Genomic DNA, 25,271 nt, shown 5'->3' with positions numbered 1-25,271 from the left:
AGGAGATCTCAGGATTCTTTAAATACAAGCAGAACGCCTCACCTGTGACATGTGGCTCCAAGGGACGGGTCCTCACGCTGCTATTTGGGTCAGTCCAGCTCTGCTGCTTTTAGCAATAAAAGAAATACAGACACAGCAATTATGAGGCTTTCTGAGGTAACGTTGCTCACATCTGGCTACGACTGTCACACACTGCCTGTGTGTGTGTGTGTGTGTGTGTGTAAATATAGCTGGTTCATGCAGCAGGTGGTTAACTCATGGGTGGATACACACTGTGGATGTGGGCTAACAAAGACTGTCGGGCCGTGTGTGTGTGTGTGTGTGTGTGTGTTGTGTGTGTGTGTGTGTGTGTGTGCGTGTGTGAGTGTGTGTGTGTGTGTGTGTGTTTTATTATTTTACCATAGTTAGCAGCTGTGTTTTGTGGCTGAAACGATCTCCCTGCTGCTCGACTTTGACTGGCTGTATTTATAACTATGCTATAACAATGAGTCTCCATAGAAGTGTATTTATATTTATATATATTCCCCCCCCCCCCCCCCCCCCCCCCCGGATCCATAAAGTATCGCTGCTCTTCTCAGCTCGGCTGCTGATTAATCATCTTCTGACACATGATGAAGATGAGCTGAGGTGATGATGTGATGCTCTTCAAAGCCCTTGGAAACACTGTCAAGCACATCTGGAGCCAGCTCACTCACACCATATAGAGCTTCCTATGGGGGGGGCCGAGGCCAGCTCACTCACACCGTATAGAGCTTCCTATGGGGGGGGCCGAGGCCAGCTCACTCACACCGTATAGAGCTTCCTATAGGGGGGGCCGAGGCCAGCTCACTCACACCGTATAGAGCTTCCTATGGGGGGGGCCGAGGCCAGCTCACTCACACCGTATAGAGCTTCCTATAGGGGGGCCGAGGCCAGCTCACTCACACCGTATAGAGCTTCCTATAGGGGGGCCGGGGCCAGCTCACTCACACCGTATAGAGCTTCCTATAGAGGGGGCCGAGGCCTGCTCACTCACACCGTATAGAGCTTCCTATAGGGGGGGCCGAGGCCAGCTCACTCACACCGTATAGAGCTCCTATAGGGGGGGCCGAGGCCAGCTCACTCACACCGTATAGAGCTTCCTATAGGGGGGCCGAGGCCAGCTCACTCACACCGTATAGAGCTTCCTATAGGGGGGCCGAGGCCTGCTCACTCACGCCGTATAGAGCTTCCTATAGGGGGGCCGAGGCCAGCTCACTCACACCGTATAGAGCTTCCTATAGGGGGGGCCGAGGCCAGCTCACTCACACCGTATAGAGCTTCCTATAGGGGGGGCCGAGGCCTGCTCACTCACACCGTATAGAGCTTCCTATAGGGGGGGCCGAGGCCAGCTCACTCACACCGTATAGAGCTTCCTATAGGGGGGGCCGAGGCCAGCTCACTCACACCGTATAGAGCTTCCTATAGGGGGGGCCGAGGCCAGCTCACTCACACCGTATAGAGCTTCCTATAGGGGGGGCCGAGGCCAGCTCACTCACGCCGTATAGAGCTTCCTAGGGGGGGGCCGAGGCCAGCTCACTCACACCGTATAGAGCTTCCTATAGGGGGGGCCGAGGCCAGCTCACTCACACCGTATAGAGCTTCCTATAGGGGGGGCCGAGGCCAGCTCACTCACAACCGTATAGAGCTTCCTATGGGGGGGGCCGAGGCCAGCTCACTCACGCCGTATAGAGCTTCCTATAGGGGGGGCCGAGGCCAGTCTTCTCACACACCTACAGATCTTTTCTCTATGCTGCTACCTCAAACCTGCCATCATCCCGTGTCCACTTCTCAAAAAAAGCCCTAAAACTCATGAAAATGAAATAACAAAAATAAATACATTTCATGCTAAAAAGGAGGGTGATCTTTACACTCCACACCCCTCAGTCAAACCAAACACTATCTCTCTCTTTCTCACACACACACACACACACACCACACACACACACACACACACACACAATCCCAAATCAAATTATAGGCTTGGTGTCCCTGCCCCCTCCCACCCACATGCAGCGCTCCAGTGCCAGCAGTGTGGCAGAGGGTCACTGGCTCCCACAGGCTTCATCCCATCCACCAAGCCGCTGCTGTTGGTCCCCACCACCAAAGAACCAAATATAGTGTCCGACTGCTGGTCGGGTCCTCACAGCGCGCTCAGCTGCACTATTTTGAACCCAGTTCATGAAGCTTGTTGATTCCTGTTCACGAAAGAACATCCAGTGTGTGTGTGTGTGTGTGTGGTGTGTGTGTGTGTGTGTGGTGTGTGTGTGTGTGTGTGTGTGTGTGCCAGATGGACTGGGAGTGTGAAAGCTGATGATGAAATGAATGAAAGTCCTCCTGGGTGTTCTGGGCTCAGCTCGAGGACATTTAGGCACGTCCCTGAAAGGACGAGGACCTGGACAAGGTCGCTGTGTGTGTCCACCAATTCTTCTATACAGTGTTGGCCAAGTTCAAGCTACAAACTAATATGGTTTCCAGATCATTCACCCTTGATGGTCTATTTTAATCATCGTTATACTGAAACCTGCAGCCTGTCAATCACCATATCATTGAACAATGGTGATAAACCAGCAGTGGAGTGATATGGAGAGGTTGGTCTGGTGGCCGTGGCACCATCACGGAGAGAGGTCGTCTTTAAAAGACAGAGGGGAGACCAGCACCCCCCCCCCCCCCACACACACACACACACACCCGTACATCAATGAAACATTACAGCATAATGCAGGTCTTAGTCCACTCCTAACGCTCTTATGTGGGGGCGATGACACGAGGGCACACAGACCCTCCAGTGTGTTTGTGCAGCTACCTGGAAGTGTGTGTGTGTGTGTGTGGTGTGTGTGTGTGCGTGCGTGCGTGCGTGTGTCAGTAAATAGGTAAAATGCTACAAATAGGATCCAGCCACTTAAGTCTACGGGCACGAGGGAGGGCGACTGGTTAGGGAGACTGCGTCAGCACTGACCTTTTTACTGTTGACTGAAGGGATTCAATTTCACCTCAAACTCTTTTGCTTCTTTTTTCACATCAAGGCCAGCAGAGAACAAAATAGCAGTTTTGTTCATGAACGAGAAGCTGTGGAAGTTCACCTGTGGGCCAAGAGATAGCACACTGATACTCAGCTGACTCCAACAAAGTCACAGCAAGGATCCTGTTTACATTCCTCGGGGAGGTCAAAGGTCAGGCCTCGGCACAAAAGTACCGTCAGATCCAATCCAATCATGTTTCAATGAAGAAAAACTCCCTTTAACAGGAAGAAACCTCGACCAGGACCAGGCTCATTGTGGGGGGGGGGGCTTCTACTGATGAACAGATGGGAAAAGAAGGAGAAAGAGAGAGATAGGGATGAAAAGAGGAGAGCAACAGAGCTCATATAAGTTCATATATTAGTTAATTAGTTAATATAAAGGAGTTCATATATTAGTTAATTAGTTAATATAAAGGAGTTCATATATTAGTTAATTAGTTAATATAAAGGAGTTCATATATTAGTTAATTAGTTAATATAAAGGAGTTCATATATTAGTTGTTTTTGTGTCAGTATAATGCAGATCTTAATGCAGAGAGAAATCCCAAATATGTTTGTGTCTGTTCAAACCCACCTACAGTAAAATCTGTTCCTGCTCCTCCATGTGAGCTGAGCGCCAGCTGCTTTCTCCTGGTGAACCTACAGCGCCACCTGCTGGTGCTGTGTGGGAAGGCAGGAAGAAGAAGAAGATTTGGAATTTTACAGAAACACTTTATTCAGGTCGTTCATCCGTCCATAAAAGCACCTGTAACCTCAGCGGACGTAGCGGCGCCACACTGAGGCCGCTTCACAAACAAAGCTGATCACCATCAACTTCAGGAGCTGCCACTTATTCTGACCTTTGTTCCACCCTGACCCACAAATAAAGTTTTAATAGAAAAGTTTCCCTATAAGCATTAAAAACGCCGTGAGTCCCTCACACTCACTGAAGATGTGAAACACAGTCTGCTGAGGCAGCAGGTCGGCGCTGGTCCAACAGCAGGTTTCATCTGAAAGAGAAAAGCCTCGAGGCAGCGGCTCCATGGAGGAGTCTCCACTGGAGGTGGCCGGTCCTTCTTCTCCGGGGGGGTTTGTTCAGCAGCATGGACGGGCTCCATCTCCTCCCAGCCTGTCACACTGGCACTTTTGTGGACAGGCCTCCTGTTTAGAACCTTTACACAGTTCCTGGACCGGATCTTCTTGTCTACTGTGTGGAGGGTAAATGTCTTTGGTGCCCTGAGGACCGTCCAGATCCCCAAAATAGGCAACCAACAAGATCTCCAGAAAGGGATCTCCATGGTCTGGTCCGGTATCCCGGCCGTAGTCTGTTAACCTCCAAACAAACTGAAGTCTGAAAGTGGTGGTCCTGCTGCCCGGGGGATGAGGTCCTGCCCTCCCTCTGGGCAGGTACAGCACCCCCTGCTGGACCCAATGCAGGGGGTCCCAGAAGAAATCCAGAACTCTTGTCTGAGTTGACCCAACAACCCTGTGGGGGGTCTTCAGGCTGGTGCCACAGCATGAGGCCAACGAGTTGTTGAGGACAAGAGTTCTACCCCTGTATGACACGCGGGGGGGGGGGGGGGGGGGGGGGGGGGGGGGGGGGGGGGGGGGAGAAGCTGCTTCAGTTTTTGAATTTTAATTGAATTAATTAAAACATTGACATCCTTTTGTTTCCACACTAATGCAATATTTCATGTGTAAAGGCAGATAAAACTATTCTGTTTTGCAAAAATGAGGTAAAATCAGGCCATCATTGCTTGCATGAGAGGAGGGGTGAGGGAGAGAGGCGAGAGAGGCGAGAGCATCCAGGACAGGGCTGAGCTCTGCATATGGGGGTTCTGGAGGTTGCTCAAGAGCCCCTCAGCAGACCAGCACCTCCAGACTGAGGTGCCCCCGTCCCAAACATCACGCTGCAAATGAAGGATCAGGTTTTCAGCCTCAACATCAGCCTGAAACCTCATCGTGTGAAGCTTTAAAGAGAGGAACCGACTGTCAAGAAACACACATACGCGCGCGCGCACACACACACAAACGCGTGCGCACACACACACACAAACGCGTGCGCGCACACACACGCACACACACAAACGCGCGCGCACACACACACTACGCACTCCTGCCGGCTGGTGCCCATTGTTGTCAGTCTTTCCCTGAGGAGAGCTCAGAGGAAAGTTGCTGCTGATTTCAAGGTGTTTCCTTTGCTGCCAACACAATGTGTGTGTAAGTGTTCCACTTTACTACTACCCACAATGCAGTGTGTGAAAGGTAACACCCCTGTGTTATATATAGTCATAGGTTACACCCATTTTATTTACCTGCAGGAAACAACAGGAGTAGGAAGGAAGCAGGAGAGAAGACTCAGCTACTTTTGGAGCGACAGAAGGTCTTTGAGATCGTTTTAACTGTTTGGACAAAACTATTAACGACAACTGAAAAGGTACCTGAGATGAACGTTCAGAAACTTCAGTGACTGAGTTGTTTTTCTGTTCCCGCATTCCAAAGGTGTGACTGAGACAACCTGGTCGAAGCCGGAGGGCGGGGCCGAGGGAGGGGCCACGGTGCGGAGGCTCTGGAGCGGAGCGTCACATGGAGCCCAAACCTGGGGGCCTCGGAGAAAGAGAGGGAAAAGAGCAAGCAGGCAGAAATACGACCCATCAGACTTTAATCTGCATGAGCAGCAGGAAGGAGACGCCTCTTCCAGCCTGAAGACACAGGAGCCTGGATCAGACCCCGCAACAAAGGAACAGGCGACTCCAGACAGGCTGCGGGTTCCACAAGGGTCGGGTTTGGACGCGCACTGGACTCCTGCAACCAAGATGCCCATAAACTTCACGGTCGTGCCGGTGGAGGATGCGGAGGGAGGCGCCAGCAGCGCTGCCGCAGCTGGAGGCACCAAAGCGGACATCTCGGTTCCGACCGTGGTGGTGGGAGAGGATGGAGACCGCTTCCAGGGTCAGGACTCAGGTACTTCTCACACATGTAGAACTACAATCGGCCTGGTTCTGTCCGGGATCACGATTAAAAAAGTGGACCAACTTGGAGATGATCGATTAGACCCATGCGCGGGCTTTCTCGCTCTCTTTCTCTTTCTCTCTCTCTCTCACGGCGCACGCACGCACGCACACACACGCACGCACGTTAATGACATTTTAACTCCCTCGAAATTGGAAATTGCAAAGCAGCTTCTGTGGTATGGCTGAAATGTATGCGTGTGTGTGTGTGTGTGTGTGTGTGTGTGTGTGTGCGTGTGTGTGTGTGCCACAAACATGCAACAGCGACAGCCATGACCTCTGGAGCAGGACTCTCCATCCCAGTTCCCCACCAGGGTCCTGAGGGATCCACTGGTGTGTTGCCGTCCAGTTCACTGTAACTGTTGATTAATGACGATCTGGAGAAATTAACTGTTCTCCATCAAACTGGTCAGTAACATTCTAACTGACTTTAGTTCAGCTAATGTGGTCTGTGACAGCGGAGGTCTCGTGATCACAGCTGTGATCACAGTAACGTGCACGGGGACACTTGCACACAGCTCAGGACTGTGGTGTAACACAGTTTAAAGAGCAGCGTAGTGAGGACAGTCCTGAGCTGCTGCCCTCTGCTCCAGCTGCCTTGTTTCTGTCCTGGGACTCCTGTCTGGGTCAGAGATGGTCCAGGGACGGTCCAGGGACGGTCCAGGGACGGTCCAGGGACGGTCCAGGGATGGTCCAGGGATGGTCCAGAGATGGTCCAGAGATGGTCCAGGGATGGTCCAGAGATGGTCCAGGGATGGTCCAGGGACGGTCCAGAGATGGTCCAGAGATGGTCCAGGGATGGTCCAGGGTTCCAGCCCTATTCAATTCAGATGGATATTGGTCACACATGATTGTGACGCTTGCAGGACGTGGGAGTTGAAGGACACGTCACGTCTCAAGGTAACTCCCAAGACTGCAGATAATGGTGCTGAAGGCCGCTCTCGTGCTGTTGAGCAATGCTGACTCAACACTGTGCCGGGGTGTGTGTGTGTGTGTGCGTGTGTGTGTGTGTGTGTGTGTGTGTTCATACTTTTATGTCCTTGTGACACTCAACATCTTAAGCTTAATCTAGTTATTGATTCTAACTGGTTCTAACTGGAACTATAATCATATGAGTTTTCTGGTGAGGTCACTGGTGAAGAACCTTGTTTAACACCTGTTTTAACTCGTCAGGACCACTGTTACAACAAAAGTCAAAAACTGAGTCACATGTTTCTACAGTCACGAAGGAGATTTTTCATCCCCAGTAAAACTATGAAGAATGTAGCATTGCAGAGACATTTAGTTTGTTCCCATAAGACTGGAGACTTCCTAGAACCTGAGAGTAGAGACGAGCTGGGCACATCCAGAAGAGAAGCATCCATCAAGTTTCCCTCATTCAACTAGATACCATCAACGTGATGTTGAGTCACTTCTGGTTTAGTGGGTGAACTTAAAACTGTCTGTTCACATCCTCTCCTAAAGATGTGTCCAAAGACCCCCAATTAGAAGAAAGACTGTTATGGTCAGTTGTATCAGGACCCGAAAGCAGGCAACACGCAGCGGAGGATGGTGTCCGAAGAGCGCCTTTATTGAAGGTGACCAAGAACAGTTCGGTCCATGAGAGGCGCCGAGACCTCGACAGAGTCCAAAAACAAGTCCACAAGGAAAATTCACCACAACAGTGTAATCACAAGAAGTCAGGGTTTCACAAAGAGGGCAACACACGCCAACGCTGGCTAACGGAGTTCAGTCTTTAAATAGGAGGCTAGATTACGATAGACCACAGGTGCGTCTGCCTGAGGCGCCAGGTGTGGCTGACGCACGGCTCCACCACGCCCCCTGCAGGAAGAACCCAGCAACTATCTATCTATCTATCTATCTATCTATCTATCTATCTATCTATCTATCTATCTATCTATCTATCTATCTATCTATCTATCTATCTATCTATCTATCTGTCTGTCTGTCTGTCTGTCTGTCTGTCTGTCTGTCTGTCTGTCTGTCTGTCTGTCCATTCTTCCATCCATCCATCCATCCATATGTGGTCAGTCGTCACCTCAGCTGGTACCTCAAAAGATCAAAGATGGATGGATGGATGGATGATGAATGGATGGATGATGGGATGGATGGATGGATGATGGATGGATGGATGGATGATGGATGGATGATGGATGGATGGATGGATGATGGATGATTGATGGATGATTGATGGATGGATGGATGATGGATGGATGATGGATGATGGATGGATGATGGTGGATGATGGATGTGGATGGATGGATGGATGATGGATGGATGGATGGATGGATGGATGGATGGATGGATGGATGATGGATGGATGGATGATTGATGGATGGATGATGGATGATGGATGGATGGATGGGATGATGGATGGATGGATGGATGGATGGATGGTGGATGGATGGATGAGGATGGATGGATGGATGATGGATGGATGGATGGATGGATGATGGATGGATGGATGATGGATGGATGATGGATGGATGGATGGATGATGGATGCATGGATGTCTTCAACAAAAGTCTGTCCGGATGATGGTCAGTGCTGTGTTTAGACAGCACCACTGAGACAGAACAGACGCGTCTGTGGTGGATGAATACACGCTGATGTCCTTCTCGGTGGAGGTCATACTGGAGGTGGCGGACGCTTGCTCTCTTAGCAGATGCACGTGTTCCTCCTCTAACCTCAGCAGACATGAAACAACCACTGCTGACGAGACTCAATGAGAACCTGCAGGACCAGCATTCCCAGACCAGCATACTGGCACCACGAGGGGGTTTGACTGGTGGACTGGAGCTGAAGGTCTCATTGTTGTAGGTGATTGGTGACAGAGAACATTATTCCAGAAGCTACAACATTCAACATCACACTCACTTTCCCACAAATACACAACAAACAACCCAAACAGACAAACAAATGCACAAACAATAGAACACTTGGGAAAACCATTACATGCGGTTTCAGAGGTGTGCTGTGGGAGGGGCCAAATGTAGGAGGGGCCAATGTGTGGGAGGGGCCAACTCGTGGGAGGGGCCAAAGCAGCACTGGCAGTGGACAGTCGTAGAGCAAATAACTCTTGAGATAGATTTTAAAGCGTGTAGGTTCATGAAAATAATTATTCAGAATTCTCAACAGTCTTTCTCATATCGAGATACCTTAATCATTAGATCACCAGCCAGTCGAGATCCAACCTTATGCGTTATTTAGTTGCTGGTGCTGCAGTCCATCATCCCTTTAAACACAATATTTGTACGTCAGCAGATTTAAAGAACTTTAAGAAGGTGGCCGGAGTGTTTGGGCGGGATGAAAACGTCACTGTAAAACAGGATCACACGGCGTGTGTGTGCTGCAACCTGCTGGTTGAAGCCTTACGAATGGCGGATCATAGCTTTAGCTTTTAGCGTTTTCAGTCAACAATCCTGCCCGTGTGACCCACCGTGTCATTGGTTCTTAGCCCTGGCCTCTGTTTAGCCCAGCTGGTGCTTCCCTGGAACTGGTTTGGAACTGGTTTTACCAGTGCTTAGGCAGTAAAACAAAGATCCACTGTCAGGCACTGGCCCCCAACAAGCCCTGGAACCTCTTTGGTGGAAATTGGGTAAGAGAGAACCCACGCAGAAAAGCCTGTGGTCTCTTGGGGGATCCAAACCTAGAATCTGTGAAGTGACAGCGCTAACCTCACCACCTGAAGAACTACATCAGGATATGGAAATAGGATGTAATGAAACAGGAGTGGAGCTGTATTTCCTGTATAAAAAGGAAGGACTCTCGGCACAAGGTGCTCTGTAGCACCCATGAACTTTCTCTCATTTAAACTTTTACAAAAGCAGATGTTGTCATACATACATCTCTATTCCTGAAGCAGATGACAGGAAGTAAGGCAGGGTGTGGGCGGAGCCACTCGGCCTGTGCTGATGCAGTGCAGATTTGGATTAAAGTTTCATGTTACATTAATGTTACCAGACACGTTATTCACTCGCAGTGATGTGATGGACCCAACATGTTTTCCCTGTTGGTAGGAGACGACAATGACAAAGAGTCCAGCCCGTTTCTCACCTCAGACATGGACACAGAACACTATTATGAAGACAAGAACATGGCCCTGTTTGAGGTACATTTATATTATTATTTATTTATTAAGGGTTTTTAGTGATGCACCTGAAACGAAACAGAACAAAGTCGATAAAGAGTTTAACAGCTGTTAAACTCTGTTTCCTGTGGATGTTCAGAGGAGAGTGGTTCAGTGTGATGGTTTATCCGTGAACAGGAAGAGATGGACAGTACGCCGATGGTGTCGTCACTGCTGCACAAACTGGCCACATACACCAACCTGACTCAGGGGGTTCGGGAGCACGAGGAGGCCGAGGATGGAGGCAAGAAGGTCCCCATCATGGTCAGAAACCTTCTCTTCATTACATTCATCTCAGGATTTTTCTTGCATTTCTATCACGTGTTGTTCTGATAAATCACATTTCTGGCTGTGCCAAAGAGGATTTGGTGCATCTCTGTGAAATCAAAGCCTGTTACAAGCAGGATCTGTGTGTGTGTGTGTGTGTGTGTGTTGTGTGTGTGTGTGTGTGTGTGTGTGTGTGTGTGTGTGTGTGTGTGTGTGTGTGTGTACACAGGTGCCACAGATGGGAACGTTCATTGGCGTTTACCTGCCGTGCCTGCAGAACATCCTGGGTGTGATTCTGTTTCTACGTCTCACCTGGATCGTTGGGACAGCAGGGATCTTGGGCGCCTTCGCTATCGTCTCCATGTGCTGCATCTGTGTAAGACTTTCTTCTGTTAGCAGCCAAACACATCGTCCAGTTTTAGCTAAATGCTGGTAAAATGTGGGGAATACCCAGAGGACCCCCAGAGAGACTCATGAAATGCACCGAAAGGCTGGCTGAAACCAGCTTTGTGTAGGACTGAAGGACAGAGAAGAACCTCTCCTGGCATTTATTTTTAAATGTCCTTCACACCTTCATGTTCGGGTGGTGACTCCATGTTCGTACCTGCGCAGTCCATTCCAGATGTTATGGACGTATTAATGATGTCACAATGTCGTCACCAATGGTCACATGTGCTCTGATCTAACCATATGGGGCCATTTTGATGGATGGTGACGCGTCCTGATCCTCTTCCCACAGACCTTACTCACAGCCATATCAATGTGCGCCATAGCAACAAATGGAGTAGTCCCAGGTACGTCCTCTCCAGCAGGGCTGAGACGGGCAGAATTCTGCTGATGGAAGCACACCTCTAATCTGACTTCTTCTTTATCAGCTGGTGGCTCGTACTACATGATCTCCAGATCGCTGGGTCCAGAGTTTGGGGGGGCTGTGGGGCTCTGCCTCTATCTTGGAACAACGTTTGCTGGATCCATGTACATTCTGGGGACCATAGAGATTCTGCTGGTGCGTCAGCTCAGAGAAGGGTGGTAAGCTGGTAACCTCTGCCATGGAATAACCAGGACGTGTCCTTTCTGTTCTCGGTGTGTCCAGATTTACATTGTTCCAACAGCAACATTGTTTAATGAAGGTGCTGTGATGTTCAACACCATGCGTGTTTATGGCACATGCTGCCTCCTCCTCATGGCCCTGGTAGTGTTTGTAGGCGTGAGGTAAGGCCAGCACACACATCTCTGCAGTGGAGCAGAGCTTGCATTTACACTTGTCCTCTGTGCAGGTATGTCAACAAACTGGCTCTGGTGTTTCTGGCCTGTGTGGTTCTCTCTATTATGGCCACGTACGCTGGAGTAATCAAGACTCTCATCGAGCCTCCAGATCTGAAGTGAGTGACCGGTGTGGGCCTGTGCTCCTCATGTTCAGGTCCATTGTGTCACTCAAACGGTGATGAGCTCATCACTTATTCCAGGCCTGTGAAGGGTTATTGTTAGACTCATCGTAGTTCAGTTGTGATGGCCCCGTGGATGAATGCCTCGGTTGATCGCTCTCTGACACGTGGCGTGCGGTTTTTACTTCTACTGAGTTTCTTTGCCTCCTCACTGGTTTACCAGAGGGGAGCTATTAGACAGGACAGAGCTGCAGTGGACAACTCTGTGGGGTTCTCTGTCACCGTGGGGGAACCTGCTCGTGCACTCCTGAAACTTGGGGGTTGAGGATTATGCATGACCGTCCAGTCCGTCCTTTTCAGCAACGTTGACTCTCATGGAGGAACTGCTGCTTCTTTCCAGTAAAACCCTGAACATTTCCTTATCTGCTGCCCCGTCTCTCAACCCATTCCAAACAGCTAACTCCTTCTGGGATTCCAGCTTCTCTGAACAGACCACATAAAGAACTCTTGGGGAAGACCGGAAGAGGTGGTGTCTGCTTTGATTATTCACATGGGAAAAAAGCTTTTCCATAGCCTGTAGAGCTTTGTATTCACCACAGCAGTGCTTCTTATTTGTTGTGGTTGGCGGTTATGTTCCTCCTGGCTCTTCATAAGGGAGGCACTGCAACACCTGACCAACCAGGCCAAATCAGACCTTGAGAGTCATGGTCTCTACGACTTTTACCAGAGCAAACCTCCAGGGACAGTCCACTGGCACACTGAAATTAAAGACTGTTGCTCTGTTCCACATGAAGCTTTGGGACTCTCTGTTCATGGTCTGGTCCGCCTCCTCCAAACCTACAGACAGAACCTGAAATGGTGAAAGCTGTGGTCAGGACTATGAGAAAGTAGACAGATGAAGCAAAACAAGCTTGACTCCACATTCACACCAATCGATGCACAAGTGTCACCTGATTTGGATGCACATGGAAACGCTCGACCTCACGAGCGTGGAGAGGCTTTCAGATCATCAAGGGCAACAAGAGCCCACCCCCCCACACACACACACACACACACACACACACAGCCAGTGGAAAACAAAAGGCTGGATGAGAATTAGCGCTACATAGTCTCACACTCATCCCCCACACCACCTACAACCCCCATCAACCCTAACCTTTCCTGTCTTCCCCCATCTGAGCCCCCCCTCTGACCCCCTGCCTGCACTGAGGATCTCTGAAGATGTCTGCTGTTCCTGAGGGGGAAGACCCATCAGATGACACCATCTGTGTGAAGTCTCCTTCTGCTTTCAACTTTCCACCAGCATCAAAGTCCCCAACACAGGATTAAATGACTCCAGACCTGGTAACCGACCCCTCATGAAAGACTAATGCTGAACCACCAGGACATCACAGGAACGCTGCTGGAACCTCAATGAGCAAACTGGTCAGTGGAGGAGGCAATGAACACAGGACTGGACGACATCCTCCAGCAATTCCAATCTGGAGGGACAGATGCCAGGATCCAATTTGTGGACTCCAACACCATTGTTCTGGACATCTTCCACCAGAAGCTCACCCAACTTGCCGTCATTGTGGGCTTGGAACATCCCATTGAGAGTGAGACCAACAAAGAAGCCGTCTGATGACCAAAAATCTCACCAGGAATCAACCTGAATAAACAGGATTCCCTTGCTCTTCCCATTTGTTGAGGGTTCAGGTCAATGTTTGGTCAGAGTCCGGCTAGGTATTTTATCAGTTGGGATCAGGAGCTGGAGGGTTTTGCTGGTTGTACTGATGAGATACCCTTGAGCAAGCGACTAAATGCTTAGGTTGCCTGTCCAGGGCTGCTTACTCTGGCACCCCTCCCTTAATGATTGTGCAAGTGTCCACTGTAGGTTACAGTAGGCTCCCCTCATTGGCATCAATAAAGTCCAACAGGAAAGATAATTTGTTGTAAAAATCAGAGGTGAAAGAAGCTTTTGTAAAGTCTTGAAGCTTAATCTTATTGAGCTTGATTTCATGTATAAAAGCAGCACAAGAGGAAAAGATGCTGAATCCACAGCCAATAATCAGTAAAACATCAGAATCAACAAGAGCTAAAGCTGAGAGGGGAACGTGCAGAGCTGGTTCTGCCAGTGCTCTGCTGCCGTCAGACGGATCATCAGTGTTGCCGAGTCACAGCGAGCCTTTCATCTCTGCTTCCTGAACGCAGCTGCTGTGAGAGCTGCAGAGCTTCACCTACTCCAAAGCTCTCCTCATCTCCATTTTCAGGGTCTGTCTGGTGGGAAACCGAACTCTGAGGATTGACAATTTTGAAGCATGCGCTAAGACCAAGATGGTGGAGAATGTGACTATGAGCACTGACCTGTGGGACGTCTTCTGTCAAGGTCGATATCCCAATGCAACATGTGATAGTTACTTCCTCCTGAACGATGTGGCGGAGATCCAAGCCATCCCAGGCCTGCTGAGCGGAGTGATCAAAGGTAAGAGCACGAGTTTGAGACAGTCTGACCTTTGACCATCTAGCTGATCTCTTCTTTACCTTCTCTCCATTAGAGAACTTGTGGGGTGAATACGGCTCAGCTGGGGAGTTCATAGAGAAGAAGAACAAATCGTCAGTGCCAGTCCAGGAAGCTGCCAGTGATGACTCTCAGCACTACTCCATCAATGACATCAGCACTTACTTCACTCTGCTGGTGGGAATCTATTTTCCCTCCGTCACAGGTATTAGATTCACCACCGCGGTGCTGAACAGGATTCTTTCATCATCATTATTGCTCTTATCCTTATTAATAATGCTTAACTTATTATTATTAGTATTACCTTATTTTCACGACCATAAGGCGCACCGTATTATAGGGCGCACCTTCAATTAACGGCCTATTTTAGAACTGTTTTCATACATAGGGCGCACCGTGTTATAAGGCGCAGAGCATAGAAACTACGTAGTGCCTGGGGATTCATGACGCATTCACTAGATCCAGCTGCGCTAAAGGGAATGTCAATCAAACAGCCAGATAAGTCAGTCAAACTTTATTAATAGAATACAAACCGGCGTTCTCACAACTCCGTTCACTCCCAAGATGAATAAACGGCTGTTTTATTATTTTTCCCGAGTGACATAGTGTTTTCGCGTAACACAGTTCGTTTAATAACAGCGAGTTATAACAGGCAGTGCAACATTTTTACCACAAGTGGATAGTGGAGTTTAATAAATCTTCGATTTAGTGCAACATTTTTATCACATAGTACCGTTGCGGTAAATCAAACGTTAGTGCAAACACAATATACAGAGCTGCGTGAAAAAAGCCACCCGGTCTCTTGACCGTTAGTCCGTTTAGTCTTCTTTACCTGGTGCAGTTCGTGTTGTTGCTTCCTCCAGTTCCGCACCATTGACTCGTTAATGTTAAATTCTCTATCAGTCATCAACTGTGACTGATGCCTTCAGTTTGAACTCTGTGTCGCAAGCGTCTCTCTTGCAAGTAGTCATTTTGGGGTCTTTACACACAGAAATGGTTTGGGCCGGGACTGGAATTCCTATTTATCGTTCTTACTGCTGTTACTTCGGCCACGCCTACTGACTACGGTAGCCGCGATTAACCAATATTACCGTAATCCATATAAAAGGCGCACTGGGTTAAAAGGTACATCGTTGATTTTTTTAGAAAATACTAGGCTTTTAGGTGCACCTTATAGTCGTGAAAATACAGTATTATTCAAAAGGACACCTGCAGGCTAACCCTAATGTTGGAAAATAAAATCTAATTAGCTACAAATCTCACATATGTTGTAGTTTAGAAGACTTCTGACACCCCAAGTCCCGCAGCTACAGTTTCTTTCTTTCTTTCAGGTATAATGGCTGGTTCGAATAGGTCAGGTGATCTGCGTGATGCCCAGAGATCCATCCCCATAGGAACCATAATGGCTATTCTCACCACCTCTTTCATCTGTATCCTGCTGATGAAATGTTCATGTTACATTTTCCAACCTGGATCAGCTGGAAACAGGTGTGAAACCTGTTGGGAGGCTGTTTTTGCCCAAACTTGCACTGATCTCTGCAGAGTGAATATTGATGCCATCTTGACTTGACGCTCAGACATCTCCAGTGTGGTTTTCTTTGGCGCCTGTATCGAAGGAGTGGTCCTGAGAGACAAGTAAGGCTGTCCTACATCCATGCATGTGAGCTGGTTTCTAGAAGAGCAACTACTGCTCAGTCCGCCTGACATCTGTGTGTGGACCTTCCAGGTTTGGTTTCTCGGTAAAAAAAAGCCCAGTCATTGGTATTCTGGCCTGGCCTTCCCCCTGGGTCATTGTGATTGGCTCCTTTTTCTCATGCTGTGGGGCAGGACTTCAGAGTCTGACCGGGGCCCCCCGGCTGCTGCAGGCCATTGCTCGGGACGGCATCATTCCGTTCCTACAGGTCGGTGCGAGGCTGATTGGTTGTTGAGTTTAACATAGCCAGACTACAGAAACATGTAGTAGGACTGACATGTCCATGTAGGCCAGGGTACCTTTACTTGTGCTGATCCTCAAATGATTGTGTTTGTACCTCATTCACTCTGCGGTTAAATCTCTCGGTGTTCGTCCGGCTCTGACTGTCTCAGGTCTTCGGTCAAGGGAAGTCCAACGGTGAGCCCACCTGGGGGCTGTTGCTCACAGTTGGAATCTGTGAGATTGGAATCCTTATAGCTTCTGTTGATGCCGTGGCCCCCATCCTCTCCATGTATGTGGATTACCAGGAATAAATTTAGCATGGAGTAGAATTCCAGAAGATGACCTTCTCTGTCTCTGTGATTGCTCAGGTTCTTCCTCATGTGCTATCTCTTTGTTAACCTTGCCTGTGCTGTTCAGACTTTGCTTCGTACCCCCAACTGGAGGCCTCGCTTCAAGTTCTACCACTGGTAAGAACAAACCTTTACAAATAGAATCCTCCTGTGGGGCACATCTCAGGTTTTTACAGGAGTTTGCTGGTCAAATCTGTATGAATATGTGCTGTATGTGTGTTCTCTAGGACCCTGTCCTTCTTAGGGATGAGCCTTTGTCTGTCTCTAATGTTTGTTTCCTCTTGGTACTACGCTCTGGTTGCCATTGTGATAGCTGGATGTATCTACAAATACATAGAGTATAAAGGGTAAGCGTGGTTCTTCACACTTATAGCGCAGTTTTACTCCAGTAGTAAGCTACTAAACTAATTGCTTTTGAATGGAAGCCCTCAGGTTTCCCCACCCTGGTTTGAGGCAGATACACTTGTTTATAGATGATGCAGACGGTGCACACGGCTAAGGTTGGAGATGTGTGGGGTTTTTTATGGACCAATTTTGATTTTGCTCTATAACTGCAGGGCAGTGAAGGAATGGGGTGATGGGATCAGAGGTCTGTCTTTGAATGCAGCACGTTACGCTCTCATCCGGCTGGAGGAAGTACCACTGCACACAAAAAACTGGAGGTGAGACTGTTCACCTTTGTAAAGTTTTACCTGAAGAAACCTGACTGGAACATCTGCGTCACACCTTTTTTTTTACGTCACCTCAGGCCCCAGGTGTTGGTGATGTGTAAGCTGGACTCTGAGCTTCAGGTGAAACATCCTCGTTTGCTGACATTCACAACACAACTGAAAGCAGGGAAGGGCCTCACCATCGTGTGCTCGGTCTTAGAGGGAACCTACATGGGCCGAAGTCCTGATGCTAAAACTGCAGAGCAGGTTTGTTCTTTTGGCTGACGGTTAGGGTTAGGGTTAGGGTTAAGCCTACCTTTTGTAAAGTGAAATAAACTTTAACATGTTTGGCTGGGTTAGTACTGTCCAGATACAGTATACTATACTCTCTTGTACTGTTCTGTCCACTACCATACATTACCATACCTTACCTTACCTTACCTTACCTTACCATACCATGACCATGCCATACCTTACCATACCATACCATTACCATACATTACCACACCATAACCATACCATACCATACCTTACCATACCATTACCATACCTTACCTTACCATACCATACCATACCATACCATACCATACCATACCATACCATTACCATACCATACCATACCATTACCATACCATACCATAGCTTCTGGAGAGAAGATGAAATGTCTATTATCAGATGAACTATCAGTCCATGAGCGGTTTGATGCGTACCAACCAGGCTTTAGAGCTCACCATAGCACTGAACCAGACCTTGGCAAAGCCGTCAATCCCCTTGTTTAAACACTGATGTGACCCTGTCGGGTCATGTTCTAAACTGGGTTTTCTCCTATGATAAAGACAGGACCTGCTCCATTAATCTAACTTATTTCATTATTAACATTAGAATTTTCTTCAGAGACCTACAAGGGTTGATTATGGGTTTTGTAATTTTTCATCTCTACATGCTTCGTCTTAATATTAACCTTTTGGCTGGATCAAACCTTCCTACAACTAATAAGGATAAAACCAAGATCCTTAAAAGTAGGTACAGTACTAAGAATCAGAGGCTGGTCATCCATTCTTGTTGGGCTTCACTGTGAGCAGGTCAAACATTTGGGTGTCATCATGGATTCTAACCATAATATTGAAAAACTTCATTTTTCTAAAACATATTTCCAACTACCCATTTATAAGGTTCTAAATGGTCTATCCCCTAAATACATCTCTGGCCTGATCACTGCTTGTACACCAGTCACACACCTCAGATCATCAGATTTTGGCTTTCTAACGGTACCTAAATAAGCTGCAGGTCTGGTTAAGGTACATTTTCTCACTATGGACCTACTCGCTGAAATAAACGACCTTATGAACAGAGGTGTGTGGAAACTGTGTCCTCTTTAAAAATCATTCCCACCACCCAGTCCTGATGGTTATGTGCTTGAGTTTGAGGTTGCACTGATCGACATGAGAGGTGCTATATAAATAAAGCTGAGGGAGGAAGGATTCATCAGGAGTTCTTTAAGAGACATTCTGACCTCATGACCTCATTGGCAGCCCCACTGACCACTCTGTTCCTCCCCCATGGGTTAATGGGTTCTGCAGAACCTGAAAGCAGCCATGGCCTCAGAGCGCACAAAGGGCTTCTCCCATGTGGTGGTGACGTCCAACCTGCGAGATGGTTTCTCTCTGCTCATCCAGTCGGCGGGACTGGGAGGAATGAAACACAACACCGTCTTGATGGCCTGGCCCACAGGCTGGACACAAGATCGGGACCCCTCATCAAGAAGGAACTTTATTGGTAAACCCGACACTCAGACAAGTGGTGAAAAGAGATAAGGGTATATTATGGATAAACATATAACATGTGAATTATTAAAATACAATAAATGCCACATAAGACAAAGACACAATGACAGAACATCAGTCACAGTAAAGAAAGAACCAGGCACATTTCCTTTATCATCACCATAGAAACTGTGAGAGAGACGACAGCAGCCCATCAGGCCCTTCTGGTGGCCAAGAATATCGACCATTTTCCGAGTAATCAGGAGCGTCTGAAGGATGGAACCGTTGATGTGTGGTGGATTGTCCACGATGGAGGACTTCTAATGCTGCTTCCATTCCTCCTGAAGCAGCACAAGGTAGCTGTGACCTCCTCTTCATCTTCCTACAAACTCAGGGACCATCTGAAACTTTAGGATTCCACTTTAAAACAAGAGTTATGCACCTTTAAAATGTGAAATCATTGGTTTTCCTTGACCCTGGTTTTCTAAGAAAAGGTCCCCAAGCTGTGTGTTGTGTGAGTGTATCATCAAAAATCCTGGATCAGACTAAAGCATCGTTCAGCTAAATGAAGGCAGAGTGTGCTGATGTTCTCTGTCTGACACTTCTGTTGGGTCACTTGGATAAATCCTCTCTGCAGGTGTGGAAGAAGAGCAAGATGCGAATTTTCACTGTGGCCCAGATGGACGACAATTCCATCCAGATGAAAAAAGATCTCCAGATGTTTCTTTATCATCTCCGCCTGAATGCAGAGGTGGAGGTGGTGGAAATGGTTAGTCTCTTTGTCCTTTTAAGAATGTCGCCTGGCCACCAAAACATTTTAATTTGGTTTTTCCCTCCAGCATGACAGCGACATATCGGCCTTCACCTACGAGAAGACGCTGGTGATGGAACAGAGGTCGCAGATGCTCAAACAGATGCACCTGTCCCGGACAGAGCGGGAGCGAGAGGTAACGGCTGCCTTTAATATCAACCACAGTCACCCAAACGTCCTCCTAACCCTAACCCTCCGGAGAGACGATGACCCGGTGTGGGACCCTTGTTGGGCCAAAGCCTCTCTTAGATGGAAGCTTCTTTATAAGGAAGCTGTCAAGAATGAGGCTACTGGAAATGGCCTTTTCTTTCTTGACAAATTGAGCCTTTTCCAGTGTCACACTCATGGCTGATGGACGGAGTGTTTGGAAATTAAAGCCCTTTGAAGTGAAATTGCGTGCAGGACAATCATGAGATTCCAGCACCAGGGCGTGTGATGCTCCTCGTTTCTTCTGCTGTTGCTGAATTTGATCCCTGTGATTGGACTACGGCCCCAGATACAGAGCATCACCGACGTTTCACGCGGCTCTATAAAGAGAAAGAAGTCTTCCGGTGCTGGTGGCACCAGCCTCAACAGGCCGTCCCGACCCAAGGAGAAGGAGGAGGAGAAGGAGGAGGAGAAGGAGGAGGAGAAGGAGGAGGTACATGTGGAAACCAAAGAACTGGCCCTCAGCAACCCTGCTGCCCTGGTCCCTCCGTTCTTCTGGTGCCATCCTCTCTGACATCCATCCATCCAACCACTGAGCCATCCATCCAACCACTGAGCCATCCATCCATCCAACCACTGAGCCATCCATCCATCCAACCACTGAGCCATCCATCCATCCATCCAACCAACCATCCATCCACCCATCCATCCAACCATCCATCAGCTCAGTAAAAGTCTGCTGATGTCCGAGACGTGTACTGAGCATTGGTTATAAATGTAGCTCAAAAGTTTTTCGATTTTGTGTTCTTTTATTGCATCTTCATCACCCTAAACCATCATCATTGTCCCCTCACTGTCATGACTGTCATCTTCACAGCATTGTTTGTCTTCACCTCTGCTCATTTCCTGTCATCCACTGTCTTTTTTCCTTCTCATTCTTTTCATCCCTCTGTATTTCCTGATTAAGGCTCAGCTGATCCATGACCGAAACACCGCGTCCCATTCTACAACCAATGAGGGAAGTGCAGGACCCAGTCTGCAGGATCGCGTCCACATGACCTGGACCAAAGAGAAACTGAGCCAGGAGAGGAACAGGCACAAAGAGGGCATGGGAGTCAAAGACATGTTTAACATGAAGCCGTGAGTTGACCCCGGAGCCGCTCGCACTTTTGGTAATCTCGAGGATTACTGATCACCACATCAGGATAATTGATGTTCTTTTCTCTTTTTCCCAGGGAGTGGGAGAATCTGTAAGTCTTTGTGTGCACATACATGCACGCTGTGTGTGTGTGTGTGTGTGTGTGTGTGTGTGTGTGTGTGTGCATGCGTGCGTGTGTGTGTGTGTGTGTGTGTGTGTGTGTAAAAGTGTAGGCCAGTATCAGCAGATCACATCCCAGCTCAGTCATGCTGACCCTAACAGCCTCTCCTTGTTGGGGCCATGTAGCAACCAGTCCAATGTGCGGAGGATGCACACGGCCGTGAGACTCAACAAAGTGGTGGTGGAGAAATCCAAGAATTCCGAGCTGGTCCTGCTGAACATGCCTGGCCCACCGAAGAACAAGAAGGGAGATGAAAACTGTATCCTTTGTTCAGTTGGTCCAGTTTTGGAGACACTCATAAACCTTTTTGATAAGTTTGAACTTGTTATTTGAGAAAAATAGCTGACCTGGCCAGACCTCTGACCCCTGCAAGACCTCAGGATGGACACAAAAAATTATAGATCTGTTTCAAAGTCTTTGATTCTACACTTTTATCTGAACTGACCAGCATATTAAGTGTAAATGTAAATCAGCAGAGGTCAACATCATGCTATCTGACCTTTGAAATGAAGCGTAGGAAAAACAATAATTCTACCTTAAATATCCAAATGACATTAAACATTTCGACATATAGACATCAAATAGAAAGTCAAGGCTGCGTTTAAAGGAGAGGGTTTGCTATGGCGGCCTTAACTATGCTACCTCAGACATGGAGTTCCTAGAGGTCCTGATGGAAGGCCTGGACCGGGTGCTTTTGGTTCGTGGAGGGGGTCGGGAGGTCATCACCATCTACTCCTAGCACTGAGACACAGGCGCTGGAAGTGTTGGTCAGCAGAAGGAACTCAGAGTGCAGGAAGCCGTTGTGGTTTTCAGATGGCGATCCAGCGGCCTGGACATGTGCTGGTGGACAGTGTGTCTGGACTCATGCACCATCTGTGGGGACGGAGGTGCTCCTGCCTACCTACTGTCGTAGGACGCTGTGCGATTCGGATAAAAGCTTCAGCAGGACTTGTTGAAGAACAACTAGAGCTTTTTTTTGTCTTGAGCATTTCTAAGTTGTTGATTATTGTTGTCCCGCGTCACCGTTGTGCCTGGGAGCGTGTTTTGAGGGACATCTGTCCACAGCGCAACAACAACGCCTTTTCAGTGAGGATGAAGATGAAGAGGAGGGAATGCTCCTGCTTTAGAACGCTTTGTAGTCTCAGTGATTTTTAGTTTTGACATTTGTGTCTAAGCGTTTTTTTATATATAAACTTGGTAACTTTCTTCTCGGTGTGTCATGTCTAAAGAAAACTCCACAACCGATTCACAAGAATGGTCATTTGGACTGAAGCATTCAACGTCTGAGTGGACCCGAGTTTAGGTTTGGAACAAAGAGGAGTCGGAGCGTTCATGGATCAGAGGTGGACACAGACGTACGCCCTCAGAGCTGGAGCCAAAAACAATGTTGGGGGGTTTGGGGTTACAGAGAGACGCAAGCAGGCAGCAGGAAGGATAAATCATATCAAGTCATATAAAGGTGCTGCCACATCTGGGTAAACATGAACAACTCAAGATACAGCCAGTCAGAGCTCTTAAACCCTTCTAGAAGGGGGGGGGGCAACAACAGAGAAGCCTGGGTGCCTTCGGTCTCCGTACGCTGACCAAGGGAGCTGTGATTGGTTTGCTGCTCATATTGCCTCCTATAGACCCATCTGGGTGGGGCTGAGTTCTCTAGTGAAGGACAATGGTGGTGGAGCATGTCTGTGAGGTGGGGGGGGCATTCTCCGTGCCTCCTTGTTGAGGTGGTCCACCGGGGCTGTGGCCCACCGGGGCTGTGGCCCACCGGGGCTGCGGCCCACCGGGGCTGCGGCCTACCGGGGCTGCGGCCCACCGGGGCTGCGGCCCACGGCGTGGCTGCTGCCTATTGTTGCAGTCCTCACCAAATACACCACTGGCATGTCTTCCAATTAGGACTCACTATCAAGTGATGTTGCCACCTGAAAGATATTTCTCCAGTAGAAATTCATGAAGTCACCATGGTTGTGTGTTGAAGGGAAACCCACGTCATCGAGACAAAAGACGGGAAACGTTGAGAAAGGAAGTCCATTAAGGAGGAAATGAGGTGACAGACGTATAAAACATCGTTCTTGCTGTCCCTCACACATGAACCATTTCAGCTCCTTGATGTGACCTCATAAATATGGTTCTTCCCTGACACAGTCAAGAGGTGGTGCATTTGTGTCCCAGATGAGAGCTGGACTCCTGTTGTCTCTTATGTAACTGTCCCAGACTCACATCCCATAATCCCTCAAATCATCATCGCAAAACAACAAGGACAATATCGGGGAAGCATTCAGGGGAACTTGGCACCGGATAAATGGCTTCCTGTTTGTCCCACACAGTGTTTGGCTGGGTCATCTCACACACAAGAACGGGCTCCTAGAGAACCGTCTCACACACACACACACACACACACACACACACACACACACACACACACGAAGACTGTAGAGGGAGTATCTTCACCCCTACACACGGTGTAAACGTCATAATCATTATTAGTTATGCTGATCCAGGTCAATCATCTGGATCTGCTGCAACGTTCAACTTTATTTCCTGATAAAATCTCCCATTGAAGAAAAGAAATCACTTTTCATCACCACATATTATATCCAAGGTAGTTTTCTGTGTCAACTGGAGAGTTTTTCTGCTCTTTTGAAGACGTTTCGCCTTCTATCCAGAAGGCTTCTTCATGTCACCACGTATGATATTTACACTAAAATATGACTTTTGTAGCAGAAAATAAGTTGGTTTGAAGGAACGTCCCCCTGACCTGGTGAACGTCTGACGTCAGGCGTTCCAGATCTCAGCGTGATCGTGAGTTGACGTTAACGTGAGGGCACCCGCTGTAGCGTCTCTAATGTGCTGTGGTCCCATCCAGAGGACGCCAGATCAAAGGAAGCTGGATCAAAGCCTCACCAGCCTGAACATCCTAACCAGGAGACTGAAGCTGGTTTTGTCTGCGTGCTCAGTAGATTTCAGTAGTAGATCCCTTCTACAGGATGGGCAGCCCTTTGTCCTGATGGAGCACATCCAGATGTGGACCAGGTCTTTCTGGAGGCTCTTGAATATCATGTTATCACATTGCTCTGACATCACTTCTATCAATGAATTCTCACATTTACAGCATTTTCCATGGCTCTTGCAGGGAGCTACTGCATGTTCACATCTTTATACACTGCGAACCCGTGGTTCTTTACTCCTGCTCCTGTTTTAGCCTGTCTGTGTGGTCACGGACAGATGTGATCAGCATGTGAGTGCGTGACAACACAACCTAATGTTGCCTGAGGCTGCCCGCTGCCCCCAGTGGCATTAGTCTGTACAGCTGAAGACCTTTGAGCCAATGCTTCGGGATGTAATGTGCTAATGCTTCATGGGGGGATTCCTTCACATTTCTCAACTTTAGGGGTCTGAGAGTCACTCAGACTCAGAACTGAGAGGCTTTGTACTGAGAGGGGGGGGGGAGTGGAAAGGTGAGGGAGAAGGAGGGAGATGGAAGGAAAGAGGGGGAGAGAGCAGGAGAAAGTTATGGGAGGAAGAGGGGAGGGGAACGGTGAGAAGGAGGAGTGAGAGAAAAGGGGGAGAGCAACAGTGACCGGCAGACGGAGGCAGAGGCATCTGGGACTTTACTGGAATTTCATCACATTCATGAGTTTGAAGCTGGGTCTGTCTTCATCTTCAGGCTGAGATGTTTCAGGGGTGAGTCCTCTTCAGCTTTCTGCACCTTTTGGTAGCTTTCATGTCCGCCCCCCCCCTCCCGCTCAGCGTCCACACGGTTGTGAGGCTGAAGCTGAGCCCTCAGCGTGTCCATGTCCCCTCAGGTGGTCTCTGGCCCTGCGGCTCCTCCTGATGTGGCGGCTGGCACCGACCCTGCACACTGTGGAAGGTAAGAGTCCAGCTTGAGGTGGTCTCAGGAAGGATCCATGAGAGGTTCATCAATGGTTCTAGAATTACCGACCCACTCCTGGAACCTTGGCTTGGCTTTGGTTTAACATGGCAGTCGTCACGTGACGTTATAGCTTC

General features: G+C 48.5%; 2 protein-coding genes across 5 annotated transcripts in view; both read left to right on the top strand.

Moving 5' to 3' along the window:
- Positions 1–5,220: 5,220 nt before the first annotated feature.
- LOC130538960 (solute carrier family 12 member 7-like) lies at positions 5,221–22,472 on the top strand. Of its 4 annotated transcripts, none has more exons than XM_057057018.1 (29): positions 5,221–5,239; positions 5,341–5,456; positions 5,522–5,983; positions 10,050–10,141; positions 10,298–10,423; positions 10,656–10,802; positions 11,166–11,220; positions 11,302–11,432; positions 11,520–11,638; positions 11,704–11,808; positions 14,064–14,275; positions 14,349–14,516; positions 15,643–15,741; positions 15,889–15,946; positions 16,038–16,212; positions 16,397–16,515; positions 16,595–16,693; positions 16,804–16,923; positions 17,134–17,238; positions 17,325–17,493; positions 18,807–19,002; positions 19,176–19,345; positions 19,627–19,758; positions 19,829–19,936; positions 20,297–20,440; positions 20,915–21,087; positions 21,183–21,197; positions 21,392–21,525; positions 21,914–22,472. In XM_057057018.1, the coding sequence occupies exons 3-29, from the start codon at positions 5,836–5,838 to the stop codon at positions 22,003–22,005; spliced, it is 3,411 nt and encodes a 1,136-aa protein (XP_056912998.1). In that variant the 5' UTR covers positions 5,221–5,239; positions 5,341–5,456; positions 5,522–5,835; the 3' UTR covers positions 22,006–22,472. The 4 variants fall into 4 exon arrangements, with proteins under 4 accessions (XP_056912998.1, XP_056913000.1, XP_056912999.1 ...); XM_057057019.1 differs by having other exon boundaries at positions 5,222–5,239; positions 5,341–5,402; XM_057057020.1 differs by lacking the exon at positions 20,297–20,440.
- A 2,331-nt stretch (positions 22,473–24,803) lies between these two features.
- The window catches only part of col15a1b (collagen, type XV, alpha 1b), a 29,778-nt gene continuing 29,310 nt past the window's right edge, over positions 24,804–25,271 (top strand). The window contains exons 1-2 of the mRNA XM_057056359.1: positions 24,804–24,947; positions 25,070–25,134. Of these exons, the coding sequence (XP_056912339.1) occupies positions 24,937–24,947; positions 25,070–25,134 (76 nt within the window). The 5' untranslated portion in view covers positions 24,804–24,936. The remainder of the gene's footprint in view (positions 24,948–25,069; positions 25,135–25,271) is intronic.

Source organism: Takifugu flavidus, chromosome 15, assembly GCF_003711565.1.
Source record: "Takifugu flavidus isolate HTHZ2018 chromosome 15, ASM371156v2, whole genome shotgun sequence".
In the NCBI taxonomy this organism is placed as follows: domain Eukaryota; kingdom Metazoa; phylum Chordata; class Actinopteri; order Tetraodontiformes; family Tetraodontidae; genus Takifugu; species Takifugu flavidus.
This window is presented reverse-complemented; position numbering and strand designations above follow the sequence as displayed.